The sequence below is a fragment of the Nematocida displodere genome (assembly GCF_001642395.1).
Source record: "Nematocida displodere strain JUm2807 chromosome Unknown 10, whole genome shotgun sequence".
Classification (NCBI taxonomy): Eukaryota; Fungi; Microsporidia; genus Nematocida; species Nematocida displodere.
Window position 1 is genome coordinate 53,601 of NW_027138132.1, and position 24,016 is coordinate 77,616.

At 49.0% G+C, this 24,016-nt stretch overlaps 12 protein-coding genes across 12 annotated transcripts; 7 read left to right on the forward strand and 5 right to left on the reverse strand.

The window, feature by feature from the left end:
- Positions 1 to 3: 3 nt before the first annotated feature.
- On the forward strand, positions 4 to 1,419 carry NEDG_01965 (protein transport protein SEC61 subunit alpha; the record flags this gene model as incomplete). The annotated part of the gene is made up of 1 exon (XM_067689383.1): positions 4 to 1,419. The coding sequence occupies one exon, from the start codon at positions 4 to 6 to the stop codon at positions 1,417 to 1,419; it is 1,416 nt and encodes a 471-aa protein (XP_067545113.1).
- Positions 1,420 to 1,556: 137 nt separating this feature from the next.
- On the reverse strand, positions 1,557 to 6,941 carry NEDG_01966 (ataxia telangiectasia mutated family protein; the record flags this gene model as incomplete). Its single annotated transcript, XM_067689384.1, has 1 exon — positions 1,557 to 6,941. The coding sequence occupies one exon, from the start codon at positions 6,939 to 6,941 to the stop codon at positions 1,557 to 1,559; it is 5,385 nt and encodes a 1,794-aa protein (XP_067545114.1).
- A 30-nt stretch (positions 6,942 to 6,971) lies between these two features.
- NEDG_01967 (uncharacterized protein) lies at positions 6,972 to 7,898 on the forward strand (the record flags this gene model as incomplete). Its single annotated transcript, XM_067689385.1, has 1 exon — positions 6,972 to 7,898. One exon carries the CDS (start codon positions 6,972 to 6,974, stop codon positions 7,896 to 7,898), a length of 927 nt encoding a protein of 308 aa, XP_067545115.1.
- Positions 7,899 to 7,991: 93 nt separating this feature from the next.
- On the forward strand, positions 7,992 to 9,746 carry NEDG_01968 (uncharacterized protein; the record flags this gene model as incomplete). Its single annotated transcript, XM_067689386.1, has 1 exon — positions 7,992 to 9,746. The coding sequence occupies one exon, from the start codon at positions 7,992 to 7,994 to the stop codon at positions 9,744 to 9,746; it is 1,755 nt and encodes a 584-aa protein (XP_067545116.1).
- Positions 9,747 to 9,781: 35 nt separating this feature from the next.
- NEDG_01969 (uncharacterized protein) lies at positions 9,782 to 12,136 on the reverse strand (the record flags this gene model as incomplete). Its single annotated transcript, XM_067689387.1, has 1 exon — positions 9,782 to 12,136. One exon carries the CDS (start codon positions 12,134 to 12,136, stop codon positions 9,782 to 9,784), a length of 2,355 nt encoding a protein of 784 aa, XP_067545117.1.
- A 161-nt stretch (positions 12,137 to 12,297) lies between these two features.
- On the reverse strand, positions 12,298 to 13,452 carry NEDG_01970 (mRNA guanylyltransferase; the record flags this gene model as incomplete). The annotated part of the gene is made up of 1 exon (XM_067689388.1): positions 12,298 to 13,452. The coding sequence occupies one exon, from the start codon at positions 13,450 to 13,452 to the stop codon at positions 12,298 to 12,300; it is 1,155 nt and encodes a 384-aa protein (XP_067545118.1).
- Positions 13,453 to 13,532: 80 nt separating this feature from the next.
- On the forward strand, positions 13,533 to 14,684 carry NEDG_01971 (uncharacterized protein; the record flags this gene model as incomplete). The annotated part of the gene is made up of 1 exon (XM_067689389.1): positions 13,533 to 14,684. One exon carries the CDS (start codon positions 13,533 to 13,535, stop codon positions 14,682 to 14,684), a length of 1,152 nt encoding a protein of 383 aa, XP_067545119.1.
- On the reverse strand, positions 14,672 to 16,177 carry NEDG_01972 (uncharacterized protein; the record flags this gene model as incomplete). The annotated part of the gene is made up of 1 exon (XM_067689390.1): positions 14,672 to 16,177. One exon carries the CDS (start codon positions 16,175 to 16,177, stop codon positions 14,672 to 14,674), a length of 1,506 nt encoding a protein of 501 aa, XP_067545120.1.
- Positions 16,178 to 16,211: 34 nt separating this feature from the next.
- Positions 16,212 to 16,826, forward strand: NEDG_01973 (Ras-related protein Rab-6A; the record flags this gene model as incomplete). The annotated part of the gene is made up of 1 exon (XM_067689391.1): positions 16,212 to 16,826. One exon carries the CDS (start codon positions 16,212 to 16,214, stop codon positions 16,824 to 16,826), a length of 615 nt encoding a protein of 204 aa, XP_067545121.1.
- Positions 16,827 to 17,306: 480 nt separating this feature from the next.
- NEDG_01974 (elongator complex protein 2) lies at positions 17,307 to 19,406 on the forward strand (the record flags this gene model as incomplete). The annotated part of the gene is made up of 1 exon (XM_067689392.1): positions 17,307 to 19,406. The coding sequence occupies one exon, from the start codon at positions 17,307 to 17,309 to the stop codon at positions 19,404 to 19,406; it is 2,100 nt and encodes a 699-aa protein (XP_067545122.1).
- Positions 19,407 to 19,470: 64 nt separating this feature from the next.
- NEDG_01975 (uncharacterized protein) lies at positions 19,471 to 21,132 on the forward strand (the record flags this gene model as incomplete). Its single annotated transcript, XM_067689393.1, has 1 exon — positions 19,471 to 21,132. The coding sequence occupies one exon, from the start codon at positions 19,471 to 19,473 to the stop codon at positions 21,130 to 21,132; it is 1,662 nt and encodes a 553-aa protein (XP_067545123.1).
- A 233-nt stretch (positions 21,133 to 21,365) lies between these two features.
- Positions 21,366 to 22,811, reverse strand: NEDG_01976 (uncharacterized protein; the record flags this gene model as incomplete). The annotated part of the gene is made up of 1 exon (XM_067689394.1): positions 21,366 to 22,811. The coding sequence occupies one exon, from the start codon at positions 22,809 to 22,811 to the stop codon at positions 21,366 to 21,368; it is 1,446 nt and encodes a 481-aa protein (XP_067545124.1).
- Between the last annotated feature and the right edge of the window lie 1,205 nt (positions 22,812 to 24,016).

The following is a 24,016-nucleotide window of genomic DNA, read 5'->3' on the forward strand; positions in this document are numbered from 1 at the left end:
CAGATGAAAGGACTAGACTTCGTTAAGCCATTTGCACGGTTCGTGCCGGAAGTTATCTCTCCAGTTAGAAAAGTGCTCTTCCAGGAGAAGCTTCTTTGGACAATGATAGCCATTCTTATCTATCTTGTATGTTCCCAGATACCATTGTTTGGGATCATGGTCAACGACAAGGCAGACCCTGTTTACTGGCTGAGAGCGATGATGGCTGGAAGTCGGGGCACCCTAATGGATTTAGGGCTGAGCCCCATCCTTATCTCAGGATCAATTATTCAATTACTTACCTTCACGCAGATTATCACGGTCGATGAAAGCTTAAACGAGGACGCAGCATTGTTTGCGGTCTTCCAAAAGCTGCTGGCTCTGGTCATTACCTTTGGGCATGCTCTGGTGCAGGTGTCAACCGGCTTCTTTGGGTCGCCAGCCAAGCTTGGGATGTCCGTGTGCTGCTTAATTGTGGCGCAGTTGATGTCTTCGGGGGTAATCATCATTCTACTGGACGAGCTGCTACAGAAGGGGTACGGATTGGGCTCGGGAGTGAACTTGTTCATTGTAGCTAACATTTGCGAGTCAATCGTTTGGAAGGCACTTAGCCCGTCAGTTTTTAACAACGGCAAGGGTCCAGAGTTTGAGGGGTCGATTCTGTCGCTGTTGCAGCTGCTAAAGATTAGAAAGAACAAGCTTGGGGCTTTGTACGAGGCAATGTTCCGAAAGAACCACCCAAACCTCTTCTGTCTGTTTACCACGGGGCTGATGTTCGGGCTAGTTATCTACCTCCATAACATTCGGTTGAACATGCCGCTTGAGTCAACCCAGCACGGGGTGTCACCGCCAAAGTGGGCAATTAAGTTGTTCTATGTGTCAAGCATGCCTATCATTATCCAGAAGCAGGCGATTACTACCTTTTACGGGATTTCAAGGTTTTTAGCTTTGAGGTACCCCAGGAGCTGGGTGGTCCAGGTGCTTGGAAGGTGGGACATTGGAGAGAGCATGGGATACGAGCCAGTGGGCGGTATAGCCTACTTCATTTCACCGCCTTCTGACATCATTGCAGCTTTGAAGAGCCCTGTGCACTTCCTCATCTACGCGCTGTTTATGATAGGCACGTCGGCACTAATCGCCTACTACTGGGTGGAAATGAACGAAAACTCAGCTGCTGCCGTGGGCAAGGGGCTAAAGCAACAAAAGTTCGTGCTTAAGGGCATGTCCTCAGAGGGCACCCAGAAAACGCTTGACAGGTACATTCCCATTGCAGCCGTTCTTTCGGGGCTTATCATTGGAGGCATCTGTATTATGAGCGATCTTTTAGATACCATTGGCTCGGGGCAGAACATCATTTTGGCCGTTTCAATCATCAGTCAGTACTTTGAATTCTTTGCACGTGAGCAGATGGTTCATAAATCGATTACTATGAGAAGATAACCTAATAAAACAGTGTAGGGACGGTGCGAGGGTTTATTTATTTAAGGCCGGGCCTGTGATGCAGGGTCAGGGTGTGGTGTGGTGTGGTGGAGGGTCGGGGTGTGATGCTTCATTTAAGGTTCAGATATGGGTGCAGGTCAGGTCCATGGCGCCCATCCTGGATAGATTGAGGCAAGGTTGGTTAGGTCAGTGGCCTGGTGGATGAGGCACTGGACGTGTGCTGAGTTGCTGAGGAGGAAGCCGTCCTCTATCCCGTTAAGCTTGTCCTCGAGTCTTTTGATGATACTGTCATAATCAGAAAACAACGGTTTTTTCTGTTTTAGGGCTTGTTTTTGGATGATTCTCCACCGGTGCAAGGGCTCACTTTTAAGAATGGCGATAAACACAAGGAGATGGTCTTTCTGGGCCTTGAGGGCCTGGAAGAAGGCTTCCATGGCGCGCTCAAAGGAGAGAGCGTCCCGAGTGAGCAGGCATTGCTGAATGTTCCTTGTTAGCCTGAATGGAACTTTTTCAGGCACGGATAAAAGTCTGGCCTGGTCAAAGATAAGGTTCAGGTCGATGTTGACCAGTTCGCAGGTAGAGCTGTCAATGAGGATGTTTTGGGTGTGTCTGTCGCCTAGGCCCAGGACATAGGTGGAGATGGCTGAAATGGCGAAGGAAACCGTAAACGTTCTTCTTTTTTTGAAGTATTCAAATGGTCCATATCCGGTAAAAAGGTGTTTGAGGGCTGGGGAGTGCTTCTCAAAGAGTGAGGCAAGCGCCGCTGTTTTCTTATCAAGGGAGGCTGTGGCGTGGGTCGACATTTCCTCTCGACAGGCCTTGGTGGGCAGTTCTTCTGGGAAAAAGGTTTTATGGAGAGCGTTTGCCACCGCTCCCAGGGGTTCAGCGTCTTTAACAAACTCCATCACCCCGAAAAACACCTCCAGAGCCACGATTTTATACGTTCTGATCTTTTCTTTCAGGTAGGCACAGCTCTGTGAGGACTGTAGGGTGGCGTTCATGTAGTGGAAGACCTGGGTGCTGAGAATGTCTTGTTTTAGCTCATCGTTTTTTTTCAGGATTTCATGGTAGATGCAGCCGTTAGAACCAAGAATTTTGATTAGAACGGGTTTGTTGATGCCTTTCAAGGGCTTGCTATCTGATAGCACCCTGGAAATAGTTACCGGGCGTGTTCCTGGGTGCATGGTGTGTGTGAGCACTGGAACGTTCGGGGGAAAGGGGGCGCCCAGAGGCATGTCATCCCGGGCCAGCTTGAGAATGAGCTTGTATGCCGAGACCACCGATAGAGTTGTTTGGCGCAAGGCCGGGGGAAGAAAAAGAGATGGTTTTTGTTTGTCCTCACGAATAAATACGTCATAAATTACCTCATATGGAAATTCGCCGACAAATCTTTGAATCAGCTGTTCCAGATGTGTGGATAGCAGAGAAAAGGGCTCTGTAAGAAGAGCAAAGTATTTGGAGATGATCTGCTGTTTTAGGGGGAGGAAGTGGGCTGTGGGTATTTCTGCTAGTGTAATGGTGCTAAGTGCGGTGGGAGACTTTACCTCTGAAAAAAGCAGGTGGATGAGACAGATGACGTAATCTTGGGCGGCGCTGGTCTCTGCAAGGGTAATAAACAGGGCAACGCCCATTGCATGCGCCTGTGCTTCAACTTCGGTTATTTCTTTCTTTCGGGTTTCTTGTATTTCTTTAACGGCTTTTTCCTCTTTCAGCGCAACGGTGTTTTTTTCCAGCCCTGAGCTAGTGCTTGGCTGTTTCGGTGCCGGGTAGAGCGTGTGCCTGTTAAAGATAAGAAGACAGGCACTGGCCAGCGATTTGAGGACTCGGTGCTTCTCGGCGCCGTGGTCCCGGTCTATGTGCGGGCGCACCAGCTCATTAAGAATCTCAAGCGGCTTTTTTTCACACTCTCTAACTGTATAAAGAACCTGAACTGAAAGAATCTGTGCCTGAAAAGAAGATTCGCGCGGCTCCAGCGGGCGCGCCAATGAACCAAGGCGCTTTGCAACCAAAAGAAGGGTTTCCATCTTGTCCCGCGTCGGGCTGATGCCCTCTTCAACTTTGAGCAGCAGAAGGTGGGTGGCCAGGTTTTTCTGGAAATGGGTGGGCTCGGCGCGTGGGTTGCTGAGAATAGATGTAACAAACGTTTTGGCAGGTCTGGCAGCCGATAGCGCTGCCTCCGAAGGCATTCCAAGCCACTTTTTCTCCAACGCTGAGATAGCCAAAGAAAGACCGTTGGTGGTAAGGGTGCGCTGTCTACCAAGTGCTTCAATGACCTGGTGTTTGTTCCGCGTGCATATGTACAGCACCTCTTCAACCTCGCTTCCCTGTTTAAAGACAGCTCCCTCCTTCAGAGACCGAAGAAACCGATACCGCTCTCTGGCTTTTGTCTCAATAAGGAAATTGACAAACTTTTTGCTCTGCTGGGGAATAAGCGCACCTGAAAGCACAAATGATGCTGACTCCGACTTATCCAGGGCAGAGGTCCATTGGGTGAGTCTTTCTGAGGCTGCCAGAACATCTTCAACCGTTGGAAACGGGCACGGTGCTTCGGCATTTGTCTTGGCCCCCAGCGCCCCCTCATCCGCGGCCCTGTTGATGTACAGGTGTATTTCGTCGCTCTCGCTTGGTATGTTTCCGGGGGGCATGTTTCCGGGGGGCAGCTTTCTTTTGTCGGCTGAAAAGAACCAGGACACCCCCGAGTAGGCGTGTTCGGGCACGGGGCGGTCTAGGTCGGAGAAGATTTGGAGAAAAGCAGCCGATGCAGCACACGGCACCTCCGCAACAATCTTTGTGTATGGCATGGGCAGCCGCAGTATAAACACAAGCATTGTGGTTGAGGCAATGCTAACCAGCCCGTTAAAATAATCAGAGATAACGGTTTCTGTTGATGAAAAGTTGTAGTGTTTGGTGAAAAACTCTTTCTGGTACTTTGCGAGGGCTAGCATCTGTTTAGTGCCGTGCATCTGGCCATATCCTCGGAATGACAGCTTGGTTCTTTGGGCGTAGAGTGCCTTGTACCTTGCTAGCTCCCGCTCTATTCGACCATACCTCTGCCTGCTGTCTGCGTAGGCGTACTCAAGGACGTTGTATATAGCCTGGGTTTCTAGAATGGTCAGAGCCTGTTTTTCTTTGAGAACTTGTTCTAGTAGGTCGTAGAAGAAAGGTTTTTCTGGCCAAATAGTGTCTGTGACCGCCCTGGAAAGGTGAACAAGGCTGTTCGGGATACTTCTAGCGGGTCTGGGCCTTTCTTTTGGCAGAAGTGTCTCAACACTGCGATATTGGGATATAATCTGGTGCAGAGGCGTGTCCGGGCTGGCAAGCACCGCGCTGCTCCGGCAGAGTGTTTCAAAGCACAGCCTATGCCTCTTGAACAAGTGCTTGATCACTGATTGCTCTCGCGCTGATAGTTTTGCAGCTTCCTGGAAGTACCTGGACTGTTTGAGAGCCGTAGCGGTATACCCCAGAGCGTTTTCCAGCAAAAGAGAAATGTGTCTCTCGGTGGTGGCTGTGGCGATGGAGAGCGTGGTGGGTGGCGGCGTAAGGTCTACTTTGGGCAAAAAAGCGCTCTTTGCTTTTTTTTTCAGGTAAGTGATGATATCATTTCGAAGCGTTTTTTCTCTGGTGCACCCAGCTACTAGGCCCAGTGCCTGATACACATGGTTTTCTTCCTGCTCCGATATTTGCGAGGGTCCTTCAAGCAGTTCAATAGCTTCTTGAACGATGGCCTCCTGTTTCGGGGCAATTCGGGCCAGTGTTCGGGTTATAAGCGGGGCTCTAATTAGAAGCTCCCGGTGGAAGTGTGGACTTGTTACCTGCACACTCCCCGCCATGAGCGATACAAACGCCTCAAGGAAGATGCCCCACAGAGCGCCTCTCCCGCCGCTGTCAGTGATTTGCGCCAGGTGCTCAATCACATCCATGTCTATTGAGATAACCGGTAAGACCCTAAGCACCTCTGGGTAGCAAAAGACCCCTCCCAGGTCAATTGAGACAATCCAGGGGTGTGCGAACAGGTGAATGTGTGCTGGGGGCAGGTTTCGGTCAAGAACAACCGAAAGACTGAGGCTACACCCCGCCGCCGCGGTGATGTACTCATCTAGCCTGGGCAGGTCTTTAAGCAAAACGAGATGGAGCAGTTGAAGCTGCGGGTGTTTTGGCAAGCTGCCCCATATCAGCTCATTATTGTCCACATTAGCCAGAATACTGTAGTAGGACACGTCAACATGGCTCATTTCAACTATCTTACCTAAAAAAGATTTTGTAACTGACGAATCTACCAAAGACACCGCCAGTACATAAAACATGGAAGCATCTGTCCCCACGCCCAGCGCCTCTTCTATCTCCTCGTAGAGATACTCTCTGTGCACCAGCGCCACGGCGCTTAGGACACCCCATTTAAGGTCTCCGCCCACCAGGTCCGTTCTGTCTAGTGCATGGACTATAGCCCCGATAAAGACCACCAGGGTGGTGCCCAGGGTATCTGCCGCTTCAATGGCGCCCAAGCCCCAAGACACTCCCCCAAGCCTCTCCCATTCACTGACAAGATGCCTGAGCAGGCCGGAAGGATCTTTTCCTGTGTGGTAGAGGTAGAGAAAGAGGCTTTGCAGCAGCACCAGCGAGCTAGTCTCTTCCACCGCTATAGAGGAGATCACTTCATCCAGTTTGCCCCTTTTCTTGGCCCAGAGTGCATCAAACAGAGAAAACAGTCCTTTGTCTCCGCCCAGGGCGGTGCACCCGCTCTGGAGCACCTCAACAATGAACGCGTGCATCCCAGACCCTCTACCTTCCTCTAGCAGCTGCAAAACATGCGGCAGAATGGCTAAGTGCTGTTTTTCAGTTATGCTATTGCCTATTTTAGACAAAGAGCTGGCAATGGCTGTGTTCGGGTTGTTTGCCGTACCCGAAACACCCGAAACACCCGAAACATCCGAAATGCCCGAAACACCCGAAATGTTTGGATTGGCGTTTTCGGGGCCACCTGCAGCACCCACCCCCTCTTCTAGTATCTCTAGCTTCTGTGCTGTTTCTAGCCTATCAAGCACCCCAACAATGGCACTAAGCGTTTTGTCAACCAGAGGAAGCACACAGACACCGGCAGCTTTCTCCAGGGCCCTGCACTGCCTGACAACCATGCACGCCCCCCTTGCTATCTGTGCTGCTGTTTCTGCTGTAGCCTGTGCCCCTTTCCCCAGAAGACCTGACACCTTTTGCATCCATCGGCTTGCTTTGTGGATATATTTTTGCATTTCTGCCACGTCATGTTTCCTAATTTGGCAAGTGCAGTTTCTATTTTTGGTAAGAAAGGATAAGTTTGATCTTCGTAGCTGAACCTTCTCCCCGGCCCCTTCCTCCAGAAAATGCTCAATGTCCTTCACTATTCGCATCACCACCCCACTCGCCACAAAACACGCGTCACTTCCCGAGCCCCTAGTGGCATGCAACAAACTCTTTTCTATTTCCGCGTCCTCTGAAACACCCCCCCATTGCAGAAGCTGCTCATAGGCATCTCTCTTTTTCTTCATTTATTTTCAATTATCTTCTAAACCCAAAATATGCACGCAGAAGGAGCAGAGCGTAAAGAAGGACCGTCCAGGAAGCGCAAAGAAAAGTACCACGAGCTATTCAAAAGCATCCCCAAGAATGAAGCACTGGAGTATTCTACGTCATGCATTCTCTCAGAGTCGTCAAAGTTTTACCAGGGGAGGATATACATAGGGACTGAGCACATTTGCTTCTTTTCAAAGTCTTTCTTTGGGAAAGCGTCCATCATCATTAATCTTAAGACCGTGATGGCTATTGAAACAACAACCAAAATTATTTTGCATCAGTGCCTGAACGTTGTTACCTACGACAAGACTTTCAGTTTTAGAGCCGTGTCCTTAAAAGACACTGCGTATTACATTGCCGTGCGGCTGTGGCAGAAGACATTGGGGCTGACGAGCCGCACGTCCTCGATATTCCAGGCAGACGTTCCCCGGCCCATCCAGCACGCAGAGGAGAGTGCCTTTGTGGAGGAGGAGCGGATCTTTGCCGCCCCGATGCGCGAGTTAATAAAAGAGATAGCAAACCAGGAAAAGGCAGAGGCTTTCTATCAAACTCTCACTGATGACTCAATAATAATCAAAACGTACCTGAATAGAAGAACCATCCAGTTTTCAAACGAATTTATTGATGAAATATACCAAACGGGAAAAAACACGGTTTTGATTGACTACCACTCAAGGGGAACACTTTGCAAAATCCAGATTATCCCACACAGCACCACAGAAACCCGGGTTGTTATTTCAGAGAAGTACAACTACACCACCCAGCACTACTTCTCGTATGTTGAGCAGCTTATCCAGTCTAAAGGGTCGCGGCTTGTTTACGGGTGTGTTGATATTGCCTGGGCTGCCACCCTCCTTCTCAAGGTTCTAATAGGCATCCCAGGGGGCATTGGAAAAATTAAACAGATAAAGGCGTGTCTGGTCAAGAAATAGCCAGGTTAGGTAATTTCTTTTTATCAAAAAGACATTTTCAGTGGCTGATAAAAATATTAATATTGTAGGTTTTTCTTTTTGCAAACTTTTGGAATGGCAAAGATAAGACTTTTCCTTGCTTCTTTCCTGGTGCTGGGAGCTCTTAGTGCTGCAAACAAGCCAGACAAAGACACAGAGACGGTGACAACCAAGCAGTTGTTTTCCGGGCCGTGTGAGCAGCTGCTTGACAAGTTCGTTGAAAAGGCCCGAGCCAAGATGGATAAAAAAACAGGGCTGGCCCAGGGCAGCGGGATGCACCAAGACCCAACCAGCCAGCCAGACGGGCATGCATACCACCAAGAGCTCTCCATGAACCTCCACGTCCTCTCGCAGCGCATTTGGTCCGGCTTTCAGCGCCGGTACCCCATCCAGCAGGCCGTTTGCGAGGAGATAGACCGCGCGTTTAAAAAAGACAACAGCGCCATTGAAGACTCAGCCAAGCTCAAAAGGTTTATTTCGGTCCTGCAAAGAGCGCAGACGCCCGATGGCCCCAAGCTTGCTGCGGCTCTGGGCAAGCTAAAAGGCTACACCCTACAGATCGAGAAAACCTTGCACCTGGTAGCCATTGAGCATGCTAAAACTTTGCTTAGCAGGATTGCCATCGAAATAACGGCCAACCCGCCCACCCTCAGCCTTGGCCCGCCCAATCTCGGCCTTGACCCTGAACTACCCCAGGCAAACGGTGCCGCCCCAGCCCCAGCACTGCCCAACCCGAACACCTCCAAAAAAGAGGACACTGGTGGCAAAACATCCGTTTCCAACTACTTTGTTGAGCTAAACTTTGTGGACAAACTGATTGATGAGTCATTTGATAGAAATTTCCAGCAAGGAGTGAGCGTGTACACCTCGGGCATTCTACTTAAGACCGAGCTTTCCCAGTCCTTCGTTTTCTTCAAGGAGCATGTTTACTCGGCCTACCAGATACTTTACACCAGTGGACTGCATGCCAAGGACAACGAAAAAAACACCATTCTCAAGCAGATAGCCGCTCTGAAGGTGGCCATTGAAAACGGCAAGCAGATTCTGTCCCTGGAGCAGACATTGCTGCACGGGGGAATACTCAATGCCCCGAGCAACAGCAACGAGGAGCTATTTGCCAGGCTAAACCTTGGGGTGGAGGATGTTATTCGGGCAGGCACGCTCTTTAAACCTAAGCTGGTAACAATGGGGAGCGCTTTGGCCGGCCCTGAACCTGAAAGCGGCCACCAAACAAAGTTTTTCCATGCCCTGAGGGTGTTCCAAGAGTCCCTGGCCAAAATAGGTCCACTCGCCAGGGCGGCCTCCAGACTTGAAGAACAGGCTCTTACCACAGACGAAACCAATGAGATAGTGGACATTGAAGTGGGCCCCGTGGTTGTGTCCATTGTCCAAACGGCATGTGCTCTGCTCAACAACTCCGATCAGATAACGAAAAAAGCCGTTGCTTTTTACGAAGAAGAAGAAAAAAAGTATGCAGGCACCCGTTTATTCAAGGCCAAGCAGGCTATTGCCAGAAAATCTTCTTCCCAAACACGTCTTGAGAAAATGTACCTGAGAAGAGTCATTGATCATATAAAGATGCAAAGGTCGTGCATTGAGGTCCACACCATGCCGCGCGGCGACGAGCAACTCTTCTTTCCCGGATCTGAAGACATGTACCTCTATGCAAAAGACAACACCATGCTCAAAATCTGGGCCGCCAACGCCCTTAAAAGACACGTTGCAGAAGCTCTTTACAAAAAGTCCCAACTATCTATAAAGAAGTTGCAACAATCACCGAAACCTGATTTAAGGTTTTCAGAGACAGAAACGTCCTCTGTAGCTTTCTAGTTCTTCCGGCACCGCGCACCACATGGCATCCCGCCCTAGGGCGTTTTATTTGGATCGATGAGGTGTTCCATGTGGCTGTAGGCGGTTTGTGCCCGGCACTCTTTCACTGGGCATTTAATTGCTATAAATCGCAGAACTGGTACGCGAATTAGCATGTTTGGGCCGGCGGGGACAATTCGGATGAGTATATCCCCCACACTCGGGGGCAGTCCAGTGTCTGCCCTGACTTCCATGGTAGGCGTCAATGTTTTGGCTCTATAGTTCAGGCACCAAAAACACACATAGTGCCCACATGCTAAAACGGCAGTAACATCTTTGGTCTCCACTGTTCTGTACCAGGCATGGGCGTATGTGGGGTTATTTGCCCCAGCTGGGCCGCGTTGTCTGGGAAAAAGTATGTTTTCACAGACCTGGCAGATTGGCTGGTAGCTACAGATGTCAGTGTTGTTTGGTGTAGGGTTAGGCCGGGGCAAACCTTCCTCCTGGGTGCCGCGTCTCTCCCGGGGGTTCTTCAAAGCAGTTGGTCTTGGGAGGGTGGCAAGCCTGTAGTCGGCTTTAATAAACGTCTTCATGTTTTTCGGGTGGTTGTGCCAGATTCCAAACATTGTCTTATTCAAGAGGTAGATCGTGGATAGCTTTTTTGCCTCTGGCAACAGGGAAGACCATTCTCCTGCGCTGTCTTTCATCATGGCAGCGATGTTAATGCCGTTCTCAGTGAACAGCAAATCGCCAAGGTTTAAAAAGTCGTGCAGGGCATCAACATGGATGTTCTCTAACCGGCAAAAGTTAAGCTTTTTCATGGCCGCCCTAAATGGGATCATAACATTGTAGGTTAGCATAAATGGCTTATGAATGAACCGGACAATAAGGCTGTGGAGGTTCGGGTAGGCCCTGATCAGGTCCAGGAAAAAATTTTGGTCGTCGGTTTGAAGCTCTTTGCTGCCCTTGCTGGGGAAGAAGCTCAAAACGACAACTCTGGCCGCTGCTAACGCCGGGAATGGACACTCTAGCTGCCCAAAAACCATTATGGAAAAAGACGGGTGGTTTGGTCCTGTCGCGTTCGGGCATTCCCAATCGTGTTGGTCCCTGTCAGATTGTGAGTATGCGTTGTTGTCGAAATCTGCGCCGGTTTCAAAGTCTACAATATCTGCCTGGTCCCCAATAGTGAGGCCCCCGGTAATTTTCTGTATAGTCATCACTTTCATCAGCTCTCCCAAGCTGGTTTTGCCGTAGACCTTAACCGTCAGCTTGTGCTCCAGAAACCCTGAATAGAACCTGTCAATGCCCTGGTAGATGTGCCTGTCTAGCTTTAGCTTTTTAACCTGGGCCAGGTCGGTGTAGAAAAAGTCTTCTGGCATTAGCATGTCTGGATTCATGTCTAGGATGGCCACTGTGATAAGCTGCTCGCAGGCCAAGTAGATGGACGAGTGGATTGTGTCTAGGTCGGGCTCCCTAGAAACGTGCAGCTCCCTAAGATTGGCTAGCGGGGCGGGGGGAAGACACTGCAAATCACCGGTTAGGTGGTTGTTGGCCAAAACAAGCACCTCCACATCGTTTACTAGCTCAAACACCAAATTCAGAAGGGCCAGGCGCCCCCCTTCGATCTGAAGTCTTTTGACGGCGCGGGGTCTTATTGTAACAGATTCCGGGATGGTAAGGTTGGTGTAGTTCATGGTACAATCACAGAGTGATAGGTTGGTTTTAATGGCGCCCATGGAAATAACCTCCAGGAAGAAAACTATCTCATTGCACAGGCCCTCGTCCATATCTTGCGGTATCCGGAGCGGCAGAATAGCGACGTTTCTCAGGATTAGCGATCTGAGCCCGGGGTGGTATTTTATGTTGGGTGGCAGCGCGGTTATGTTAAGCCCGTCTAAAACTAGGGTATGGAGCAGGTTGGCGTGTTTGCATATTTCTGATGTTCTTGCTAGGTCTTGGTCATGGTTTTCCTTTTTGGGTTTTTTTGTACTCAGAGCCACTATGGAGAGGTGTTTAAGGCATTGCATCTGCGCGGGCAGACTTGCTATAAGCGCCCCCCATCCCGTTTGCCCCACCGCCACTGTGAGTTTCTCCATGTTACTCGCGTCCCAGGTGCTTGTTTCGTGAACCTCCCCCATGATATCTGGGTTGTGTAGTTTCAAAATGTCATAGCTTGAAAGGTTACTTTCAGGGACCTGTTGTGACAAACCTGTAAAAACAAGAAATGGTGCAAGGATTTGTGCCAGGATCAGTTGCCGCATGACGATGCTGCCTGGGGCAAGCCTGTTTCCTGACAACCTGCCAATGTAAAACGGCGCACTTTCTACCTGCATGAGTGCAGTGCAAAGAAGAAGAACGCCTGCCGCGTAGATCTTTGGTTTCGGGCTCGTTTGTGAGTGTGGGATTCTCATGCAATGCAAAATTTTATTGCAAAATGTCTAGTGATGTCCATTAGTGTCGTTCTGGGGCTGGGTTCGGGCTGGGTTCGGGCTGGAATTAGAGTTAAGAGTGCACTCTTAAAAAGGGTGGTGTGTTCTGGTTCGGTGGGCTGCTTCATTTATATAATAGTCTGTTATTTTTTTGTTGATAAGCTTTCATCTGTCTTTCTCTTTTTCGCATCCCGGGTCTTCCAGCTGTCTCGAATCTCTTTAACTGCCCGCCCAAGCTCTTTATACCCCAGGTCCTCTCTAATGGAGTGCATAATACTCACCACGGTTCTGTAGGCATTGGGCGCTGTTTTGTCGTTTCGGGTTCTTAGCAGACACCATCTTTCCCTGCAGAGGTCAAAAGTGACTGGGTCAATGGTATACTCTTCGGTTTTGTACGAGAACTCTCCTATCTCTCCGTCAAGGTTCAGGTAGTCTATTTCCGCCGCGTAGCTTTCCTTCTGGTCCTGGTTGTGCCGCGCGTCTCGGTTGCACTCTAGGTCTTTCACAAGCGTATCTGCCCAGTAGTGCCCAAAAGCCATCTCTCTTCCCCCGCCTATGCCCACATGCAGCGTGTATTTTCCTGAAATGGCCGTTTTTCTTAGCCGGAAATCTATTGAGTTCAGATGTGGGGGCTTCCATTTAAGGTAGGCCCGGCACGTTCCTGGTTGGTAGGTATGGTTAACACACGTGAAAATCAGGCCGTCGTTTTCGTGCGACAGCTGGGGAATGATTTTGCGGTACACCTCGTCCAGGCCGTAGCTTTTGTGCATTATTTTGATGACTATCTCCACCTTCTCCTCCGCCAGCCCCCCAGCGCCCTGGACACTTTCTCTCCACTTCCGGTTCTCGTAAAGAAACCTGCTGGCTGCTCCAAGGCGCGTATTCAGGTTTTTCTCGCATATCGACTTTCCCATGTACACAGACATGTCAAAAACAATGTACTTGAAGCGGCCGCCTTTTTCTTCGATTATCTCCCCGTCAAAAAGCATGGCTTCTGCTACCGGCTGCATCTGCGACACAATCCTTATGAACGTGCACTTTCGGTCAATGAAAAACGCGTAGGTTTTACGATTGAGGGGTTTGATGTAAAGCAGCGCACGAAGACCATCGCTCTTTTCGCATACGTAATAGTCCTCGCTTTTCAGACTCTCCAGATCGCTTCTTGCCATGGTCACGGGCTGGGCTCCTGGAAAGGCGTCTGTGCTGTTGAGGCTGAGTATTTCGTTTATTTCCTTCAGCATGTTCCTGCTATCTCGTGCATTGATTCGCTCTCCTATTCCAAGATGCTCAATGTCCATAAAAAACCAGCAAATGAATTAGTTTTTCTAGCCACCAATGGGGGAGGTTTCTTTTTTAATTCGCTTACCCAGGGGCAGGTATGGGCACAACCTTTAGCGCTCCAGGACAGAGGATAAAAATTGGGGAAAGGTACAGAAACACTTCACAGAGCACCGCCCGGGGCATGGCTGGTGCCCAAGAGACCTTGGGGGACATTGACGAAAACTTTCCTGGAAAGGAAATTGAGCCGGTTTTTGTTCCGAAAAAAATAACGGATTTTCATCTTTACATGTGCAAATCTCGGATCTTTCGGCTGGACAAAGACATTCGCAGCCTGAGAGGCATTCGCATACTCCAGATATGCTGCAACTACATTGAGGCCCTGCCCTCTGAGATTGGCGAGCTTTCCGAGCTGGTTATCCTTTTTCTGGCCCGCAACCGGCTGCGCAGCCTCCCCGACTCCTTGTCTCAACTCGCACACCTGAAAGAAATGAACGTTTCAGATAATTTACTGGTTACTCTCCCCCACTCCCTCAGGAAGCTTAGGTCTCTCGAGTGTCTTGACTTGTCTGGAAACCCAATGTCTGAGCTTCCCTTGGCCGTTCCACACATACGAATGCTAAAGAGCCTGTCCGTTGCCAGCACTCAGATCAGGTATTTTCCCCCGGAAATTTTTCAGTTGATGTTTTTAACGGACTTTTATGTTCCGGGGCCTAGCAGTCTGGAAAAGGTGCTGCAGCGCACCAGCAGAGAGGCCCATTTGATAACCTACATCCAAGACACCTTAGTGGTCCAGAGAAAAACCCCTTTGCCCTTGGTGGAAAAAGTTGCTCAAAAGATTATTACCACAACCAGGGCCATACGAAAAGACACCCCCACACACGTTCTCCAGATGCTTCTTGCCGTGAAAGAGTGCCACGTTTGTGGGAACCCTCTTTTTTCGGCTTTTACCACCATTTTCACTAAAACCGCTGTTTGTGATAAAGAGATCAGGCTAATCATTCGGCTATGCCGCAACCATCCCTTTGACTATGCCAACCCTCTTCTCTCTCTGAGAGAAAGCATGTTTGCTGAACGGGAATACCTGGGCGACCGCGTGGTTCCTTCAATTGCCTTTATCTTTGACTTTGCGACCTATGGGCAGTTTCAGAGACAGCTTCTGCTGAGAGAGGAGAAAAAGTTCGATGACGACTCAACACAAACCGTCCACCTGCTGCTTCTCAACCGCGTCCTAAGCACCTACCACTCCTGATCGTCCCACCCATTTCTTTCTTTTTCTTTTCTCTCTTTTCTCTCCTTGAGTTTTTTAACGGTTTTTGTATCGGGCTTAATTGGCGGGGTTTTGGTGATTATCCCGAGCCCTGGAACCTTCCACGTGTCTGCCGCCTTTAAAAGCTCTACGTCCCTCTTGGCCCTCTCGCTTAGGCTGCACAGAAGCTCTACCGCCTGGTCTGCCACCTCGCTAAAAACGCTCTGGTGCGAAACCAGCGGAATCAGCTCCAAAACAAGCGGCCGCATTTCCAAGCTGTCCTTCAGCCTGTTGGCTAGCTGCAGCCCATTTCGTTTGACCGAAACGTCGCTGCTCTGGATCATGCACCCCATGCAGTTGTAGAGGGTCTCTGGCACTTCCAAAAACTCCAGGTGCTCTTTTAGGATGAGCGCCGCTGATGTTTCTCTTTCTTTGTCCTTCCCCTTCTTCACAAGAGCTCCCAGGCTGCTGAGAACCTTGTTCTTGTTTTTGACTGATAGCATATAGAGAATTGGCGGCAGGGCAACCATGGTTTCAGCCCGAACCAACTCGTCCGTGCAGAGCAATCCTCCGTTTATCTCATTAAAAATCAGATCAATCAGCTCCTTGGTAGTGTTTTTGGTTGTTTGCAAAGTTTTCAGGGCAAACACCCGAACTGCCGGCTCTGAAATGGAAAATATCTCAACCAGTGGCTCCAGGTCCAACTTGAGCATGAGCACGGTTTTGGCCATTTGAATCTTTTTTTCGGTGCTGTCTGTGGTGCTCCTGATGTACCCCACCACTAGGCTGCAAATGTATCGACTGTACCGCGGAGGAAGACCATTGCGGCACTCCTGAACCAGCGGGTGGATTTGCATCGACGGCGTATTGTTTACCGTGTTTAGGCTGGTTGCATACGTGTCCACTGCTCTGTCTAGCTTTTCTATCGACGCGGCACTCCCCGGCCCTGCTTCTTCATCTGACCCCCACTCCTCCCACTCGTCGGCTTTCCCTCCTTTCCCTGCCTTGCCGCTTTTGGCATGCGTAACAAACACAGGCATGGTCCCAGCAACCACGGGCTTGCCCGCTTCTGTAAAATAGATTTCGCTGTTTTCTACCTCCTCTGACCCCACAGAGGCTATTCTAACGCTGTGCTCTTTCTCCATCTTTCGGTTGTAGCTCTTTACTCTGTCCCTGACAAACTGCATGAATTGCGGATACTTCTGTGCCTCGCCCTTTTCAAGCGGAAACACCCGCTCTGTCACCATGTAAAAGGTGCCCCCACTTTTCTGGCTGCTGCAAAGCTTGGCCACTATGGGGTCCCCAATGTTTTTCAGAAGAGGAAACCCCTCGGCTGCTTTGGTTGCATGCTCTCCCTTGTATTTAAAGATGGTAACTTTAAATTCTTTGTATCTTCCCTTGTGGGCCGCGTAAGCTGATGTGCTGCACAGCTCTTTATCAACAGTAAATTTGAGCCCTGTGCCCATCTGCTTTATCCCGCGAAGCAAGGAATCCATGAGACGGCTTAAATTAAAAATATTGAAGTACCGCATGATAAAACAAACAAAACGCGAGGTGCTTCCAAAGTATAAGATAGTCTTCCTTGGGGACACGGCTGTGGGAAAAACCATGCTTGTCACCAGGTATGTCTTCTCTACCGAAACAAAAGATTACCAGCCCACCATTGGTGTCGACTTCTTTGCGCAAAAGACCGAAATTGGGGGCAAACAGGTAAACCTGCAGCTCTGGGACACTGCAGGGCAGGAGAGGTTTAGGTCTCTCATTCCCAACTATGCCCGGGACTCCTTTATGGCGGTGATTCTCTTTGACCTGACGGTTCGTGAGACCTTTGATAGGGTAGATCTCTGGATAAAGGAGTTTGTTCAGAGAAATAACGGCTCAAAGGTTAACATTCTGCTTGTTGGGAACAAGTCAGACCTGCGCCAGGGCTGCACCGACCCGAACCTTCCAACCCGGGCCGAAGCAGAGGAAAAGGCCAAACTGTATGGGGCAGAGTACATAGAAACGTGCGCAATTTCCAAAGAAGGGATGCAGTCTCTGGCCGATGCGATTGCACGGGCGGTAGAAACGTCAACTGCCCCGGAAAACCATGTAACGGAATTTTCAGTCGAGGCAGAGGTCTCTAACCGCTGTTTGTGCATATAGTGGGGAGTATCTGCTACCAAGCAAGCAGCGTTAATAAACAGTAGTTGTGGGTTTTGTTCAGGTTTTCGGGTTTGCAAGGTTTTCGGGATGAAAAACGATTTATTGCTAAGAAGTTGGCTTTGGTAGTTAACCCGAACAGCCTAGAAGGCTTCATTGCGTAGACCATATCCAATAGCGGTGGCAAGCACAGAGGAGGTAATAAGAGAGGTTGTGTCTCTTGCTGAGACAACGCCAGCTACACACCCGGCTATAATGGGGGTGTAGGTGTTCCTGGCCCCCCAGTTGTCGATAGCTGCCTCTGTAAGAGCATACGACCCACTAAGAAGCAATAAATCGCCTGAACGCCCACTAATGGATCCTTTTCCACGAATTCCTCTCTCAAGCAACCCCAGGCCTAGACCCACAATGCCTCCAGTGATTGACGCAAAAACAACTTTAGAGAGTGCCTCTTTGGCTTTATTCCTGCGTTCCTGTGTCCACATGAATTTTTTAAAAGAGGAAGAGAATCTAAAGAGCGAAGAACGCGTAGAACAGGCGTGTGCAAAGAGCGGAGAACTGAAAAACATTCACAACTGCGAGGTGGCTACATTCTCACTGGGTGGGTGCACATTAAACACCCCGAATGCCTCTGCTTTGTATGAAGACCGGCTCTATTACATCTGCGGGCGGGTGGTAATAAGTGCTGGAACGGTCTACACACCAACCCTCACCACGAACATCACGTGCTTGGACGTTTCGGGCGGTGTGGTAGCCGTGGGCAGCGTTGAGGGAGCTGTTTCGTTGGTAGAGGTAAAAAACAGAAAAGAGCGGCTCATCCAAGGCCAAGGAAGCGTGCTCTGTTTGCGGTACGTTGGGGGGGTTCTTGTTTTTGCTACCAAGGAGTGTCTCTATCTGTACCGGGGGTCCGAATGCTTGTTCAAGATACAGATGAAGCATGTTGTGGTGGACTGTGCCTTAATTGTCAGGGACTCTGATGTCCACGTCGTGCTAGGGACCTACGACGGCAGGGTGGTGGTTTATGCCCTGAGCAAGGAAAAGACCAGCAGCACCGAAAGCATCTCCCATAAGTCAGAAATACGGACGGTGGCTGCGGCGCTAAGCGGGGAAACCATTGAGATTTGTGTGGGGCTGGCTTTGGGAAAAGTAGGTATTTTTGCCTACCAAACAGCCAAAGCCACCCTAAAAAAGGTAGACATGCTCACTGTTCATCGAAGCAGCTGCAAAACAGCCAGATGGACCGACAGCACCTGCACACAGGTGCTTACCTCGTCGGAGGACGGAACAGTCACTCTTTGGAGCAACCACGGGCAGTGGGAGTGTACCAAGCGCATGGGAGCCACTGGGGGCCCGCAGGCCGTGAATGCGCTGATGGCTACCAACGGCACCGTCTACATTCAGAGCTTATCGGGCGGGTTTAGCAAGATAATGGGCGGGGGCGCTGCTTTTCTCCCATCAGAGCATTTTCGGGCGGCTGATGAGTCGCAGACACTCCTCTCAAACGGGCACACCAAGAAAATAGCCTCTATTGACGCCATCGAGGTAGAAACGCCAAATGGAGCTGTTTCTTTGCTTCTGACGGCCTCGGAGGACAGAACAGTGCGCATCTGGCAACTTGGCAGAGAAACCAGCCACGCATCCGAACACGGCCTGGTTGTTGAGGTGTCTCGGCCGCTGATCAGTGGATATCCTATGGCATCCGCCATATTTCTTGATCCAATGACCATATGCACTGCGGCAGATGAAAACCTGCTTAGAGTTTTGAAGGGAACGGGTCTGTACCGAAGAGTCCTTGGCTTAAAGGAGAAAGAAGGAACTCCATTCACAGCAGCCACCCAGGAACTCTCTCTGACCAACCTTCCCCAGAAACAGGAGCAAGAGGAAGAAGAGATAATTTATGCACAGGCGCTAACAGAAACGGGGCTGCAGAGCCATCCCTTTTACGAAAGCCACAAGGCGTACGGCTACCCTTTTGAAATGAAAGATGTCAAGTGTCTGAGAAACAGGTTTATTTTGTCTTGCTGCAAGTCTTCGCAAAAAGCACATTCTTCTCTCTTTGTGAGTGACATGGAGTACGAAATTGTTCAAAGACTGGAGGTTCACACTCTCAACATTACCAAGATACTTGTATCGGCCTCAGCATCATTTGTTCTGACCGTTGGAAGAGATAGGCGCCTAGCTCTTTTTAGGGTTGAAGAGGAGGGGGGTAGTACTGCCCAGCCGCTCACGCTTTTGGATACGCGGATAGACCATAAGAGAGAGATACTGGCTGCCGCCTTCTCAAAAAACGGGACAGAGATCTACACATCGGGAAAAGACAGAAAACTTTTACGGTATAGCATTGTGGGCGGGTCTTTGGATCTCCAAGAGACTGCTTCGGTTCCCGACCCGGTCACAGCACTTCTGGACACGCCCCTAGGGCTCCTTAAAGGCACCGAGAGCGGAGCTCTTCTTACGCCCACGCAGAGCTACAAGCTCTATAACACGCCCGTTGTTCATCTGGTTCAGCAGACTGGTCTTTTGGAGACTGGGATAATAGCTGCCTCCCATGACGGTATATTTACTGTTATTGGAAATATTTAGTAAAATTTTCTATAAATAGAATTAGATGCCTATTTACTAGCTTTTTTCTACAAAAATTTTATAAATGATACAGGAAACATCAGAAGACCTACACCAATGGCCAATAGTTGACAATAAAACGAAAGTTATGGTAAATGTGTCCACAGAATCTGGCAAAATCAACCTACTTGTTGATTTGCTTTCCCAGAACTTTGTGGAGGCCGAAGAAATGAAAGCAAATATAGTTAGAGACCCAACGGCATCGGAAAGAAGGCGCAAACCAATCCAGACTTTAATACGGGCACTTATGCGGCCATCATTGGCAAAGGTAGCACAAGCCCCCATCCCTGGGAGACTCCAACAACGCCCCCTTTACAACTTTATTGTGTGGCTGCACATTCTGAAAAATCTTTCACACTCTGGGTTAGACATAGAGCATAAAGCTCTGCAGCAGATAATAGACACGGCCATCAAGGAAAAAGGGACCCAAAATGAAAAGATACAAGCTGTAACTGAGTTTTTTATGAGGGAACACACTAAGGAAATTGAGAAAGTTGCCAACATCACAAAGCTGCCAGCAACAACTTTAAACGCCAATGATTGCCTAAACTACCAGATAAAAAATACAGAGGAACTGACCGCCTTTGCCATCATGGCCTATCTGAATCCAACTGACACACACAACAAAGATACCTTTACACAATACGAGCTCGAGTACATCAACATCCAAACAAGACTCCTAGCCACATTTGATGTTGTACCGCAGGATCGTAATATAGCACCCCTCACCTCTAACGATCTAGATACCAGTGCGTATGCCAGATTTGCAGCGCGCCAAGTGCCCCGCTCTGATTATCAACTAAGAGAAGAAGAACATATTATACCAATCAATGATAATGCACCAGCAGATGTGGATGTGGATGTGAATATGGATAACCTAATACAACTAGTGTTAACTTTAGCATCAAGGAGCATCTGGACAGTTATACCAAGCCAAAACCAAGGCCGTATATCCGAACTAATGGGCGCCAGAGATGACAACTTGATTTATATACCAGCTACCAATTCTTATGAGGCCTGCTGGATTGTCCTAGTTAGCCACTGCCTAGCCTGGATTCATGTTGCAGAGGTCATCTTCCCCGCCATCTGGATGTTCGGGTGGGTTTCTAACCCATGCCATATTTCTTTCGGGTTTATTGATAAACTTAAATTGGGCAATGCCAGGTTATCCATACTCCCCAAGAATATTTATTGGTTCTGGCTACTCCTCTGCTTTGTCTGGTGGCCGTTGACCAAGTTCTTCACCAACCCGGTAAGGTTTACTATTCACACCCGTGTAACTTTGGCCAGCCTCTTTGATAATAATAGAGCGCTTGGGGTGGCAATATTCTCGTCCCTAGCATCCCTGGCCTCTCTACCAATTCACTGCTTTTTTGGAAAAGGGTACGTCTATACCAACACTGTTAACGAGATGATGGTTGGTTTAACGTTCCTATATATCCTATGGTGTCATCTGTGCTCTTATCAGAAAGTCGTGTATGCACTTAAGAACTGCACAATAAGAACTAGCACTGCCCGGGTTGGCATTTGCCTCCTGTGGTGCATAATCATTATATACGCATACTTGTTCTGCAACCACACAAGGAGGTATATATCTCCAGAAGTGGTGGCAGTGTGCCGAGAAAAGCTTTCTTTCATCATCACTGGTTTGCATGGCTGGTTTAGTGGAACTATAGCTGCTAGCTGAGCCCGAGGTAGCCCTAAGGCCCGAGCCATTCTGCCTTTTGGTGGCAGTGGCTTATTCTCTAGAGCCGAGCTGCCTATTATTGTTTTCGGGTTTTAAATAGCCTCTTATTAGAGCCTAGCTTTGAAATAAAGTACAGCAATTGGTTTGACTATCTTGGGTTTTCCCCGCCTTTGCATAGATGTAGTAATCTGTAGGTTTTAGGGGTGCTTTATTTGTAATTCGTTGAGATAGAGCTAATCGGCCAACAACCTGGTGTTTGGAAGGCGGTTTCGACGCATCACGCCTTTGCTGTTTGCTAAATCTAGCTGGGCCCCCATCTTCTTCAGTCTAAGAAGCTCAAAATTGGTAGACAAAACAACGTGCTTAAGAATATTTAGGTTGTGGCTCTCCAGTTCTCGCAAAACCGACTTGTTTGGTGCGTGCACGCCCCGGGCTAGCTCGACCCAGCAGGCCGTGAACACCTGGTCCATCAAAATTATCAGATGTGAGTACCCCAGGTACATATCAGAGACAAAAGCTTCAAAAAATTTCCTTTCACACGTGCACAAGTAGTATTCCTTAATGGATAAAGACGCATCATTGAGAACTCTTTGCTTCGAGCAAGACACCTGGCCGCCAAGTATTAAGACCTCATTGCAGCTCTTCATGAACACATTCTCGCCAAGACACGCTTTCATTCTATCTATGTCCGAGTTTTCGTCTATCTGTGCAGCATTGTGTTCCGTATAGAGTTTTAGGTGCTCAATAGTTTTGAGGATATAGATGTCGCCCATGTCCTTTTTCATGACCTTGGCAAATGTATAATCCCTGAACTCCTTGGCAATGGCCTGGAAAGACTTCTCTATCACAGCTGAGAGAAACTTGAATGAGGTTAGGGCACTTTCTATTTCATGCAGTTTGTGTATCGTGATCATCTTCTGCACCCCAATATACTCCATGAGCAAGCGATGGATGACTTCTTCTGTATTTTGTTCGAGGCCCATTCTGGGCGTTTTCTGGCTAGCTTGTTCCTTCTGCATCATCTTGTATAGCGCCACCGCCTTTCCTAGCACCGTCGCTAGATCTCTCAGGAGGGTGCTAATTACTTCCTTTTCTTCCGCCGCTTTTGTCTCCATCACCCAACTATCAAAGTCTGTTACATACCCGGGGTTGAATGGCTTCTCGGCGCTGTGAAGTGGGTTTTGGGCATTGGTTAGAAAAAGACCCTGGTTGACGTAAAACATGGCATCTGTTTTCCATCCGGAACTTTTCTGGTTTAGGGCAAATTTATTGGGCTCGATGTAGACCTTGCCCCTTAGTCTCTGTAACAGCCGGTGAGACTTTTCAGAAACGGTGTAACTGTGGCTGCTTGCTAACATAGAGACTATGTGCTCAGAAAGAGTTGTTCTCAGTATGTTCTTTAACTGTATAGCACCATCAAAACAAGCCTTTTGATTGGTAGTCCCCCGGGCCTCGGGTGTTTCTTGCCCCTTTAGCGCGCTGACTGGGCTAGCTCTGGTTTGGCGGCATATAGCTTCATTGTCTTCTGAAAAAACACTTTGATTGTTTGGATTTCCTATACCATCCAAATCATCTAAGTTCTCAGATGCTCTCCCAAAGAATACTCTGCCATAGCTCACAATCTCATTAATGGCTGCTAACACAAACAGCTTTCTAGATACCTTGGGCAATAGGATCATTTTTTCTATATGGCTGGTTCTATTAAATACTTTACAGTATAGGAAGACAAGCCAATGATGACAAATCTTGATCTCTCATTTTTAAGACCCCGAATCACAACACACACACAGGCCCACAATTCACTGCATCTACAACCTCACATGATCTGTGCTTGGGTTCGGCCTATGTGTTCGGGTTGTGGCTATGGGTTCGGCCTATGGCTATGGTTATGGTTTTTTATTGTTTCTTGAACAGCCATACACGTACACCCGCATGGGTTTGGTGTGCCTGGTCGGCGCAGTACGGTATGGAGCTCTGTTCTTGTGCTAGAAGTGAGGTTGCTGCTTTCAGCTGTTAATACGCCCGCCGCTAGAGTGCTGCTAAGACCGAACACAAACCGCTGTCTTGCTCTGGGATACTATATGGACACCAGTGCACTTTTCAGAGCTCTAATGGGGCATGTAACTTAGCGGCCTCCGAAGAGGCTGCCCCAGAGTACACCACCCCAAAATTTGTCATCCCACCTGCATCAAGGCCCGACATCTCACCAGTGTAGCGCATAGTTTGGCTGCTGTCTTAGCATGGTTTGTGTTGTCACAATTAGTGAGGATACTAGGCAAAGCTTTGAGTGGCCCATAAAGAGTTTCTCTTGGCTTTTGCTTTAGCTCCTGGAAAGCTTGTTCCTTGCTCTATTTATAGTTTTGAGGGCGCCGCAATGATGCTGCTTTCGGACAAGAACCCGGCCTAGATCGCATAAACAAATGGCATTATTGCGCTATGGACCTGGGTCTGGGTCCGAGTGTGGGTCTGGGTCCGGGTCTGGACCAGGGAGGTTTGTTTGGGTTCCTGGGTCCGGGATAGGATGTTCGGGCAAGAATAAAAGTTTGACTACGCTACTCTAATAAGGTTGAGTCTTAGTCTGCAAAGTTTTCCTAAAGCCAAAAAGAACCCAATTACCCGAACTAACCCGCTATTGGGGCGTGTTTTATTTTAGATTTGGGGTACTCTCCCCATGGCTTTTGGAATGCTGTGTTTCTGGCAAATAATTCTGTCGCTATTGGTTAGCTCAGCAAATGCCATCCCACCCACCAGATGCTCCGGTATGTCCTCCTCCCTGCTGCACACAGGCCTGTGGCAACTAAGGACGCAAGTATAATTGTTGTGAGTATTTCTCGGGTTAGCTGTGTTGGTGTTCGAGTGCTTGACAGCGCGGCGTGTGTATGTG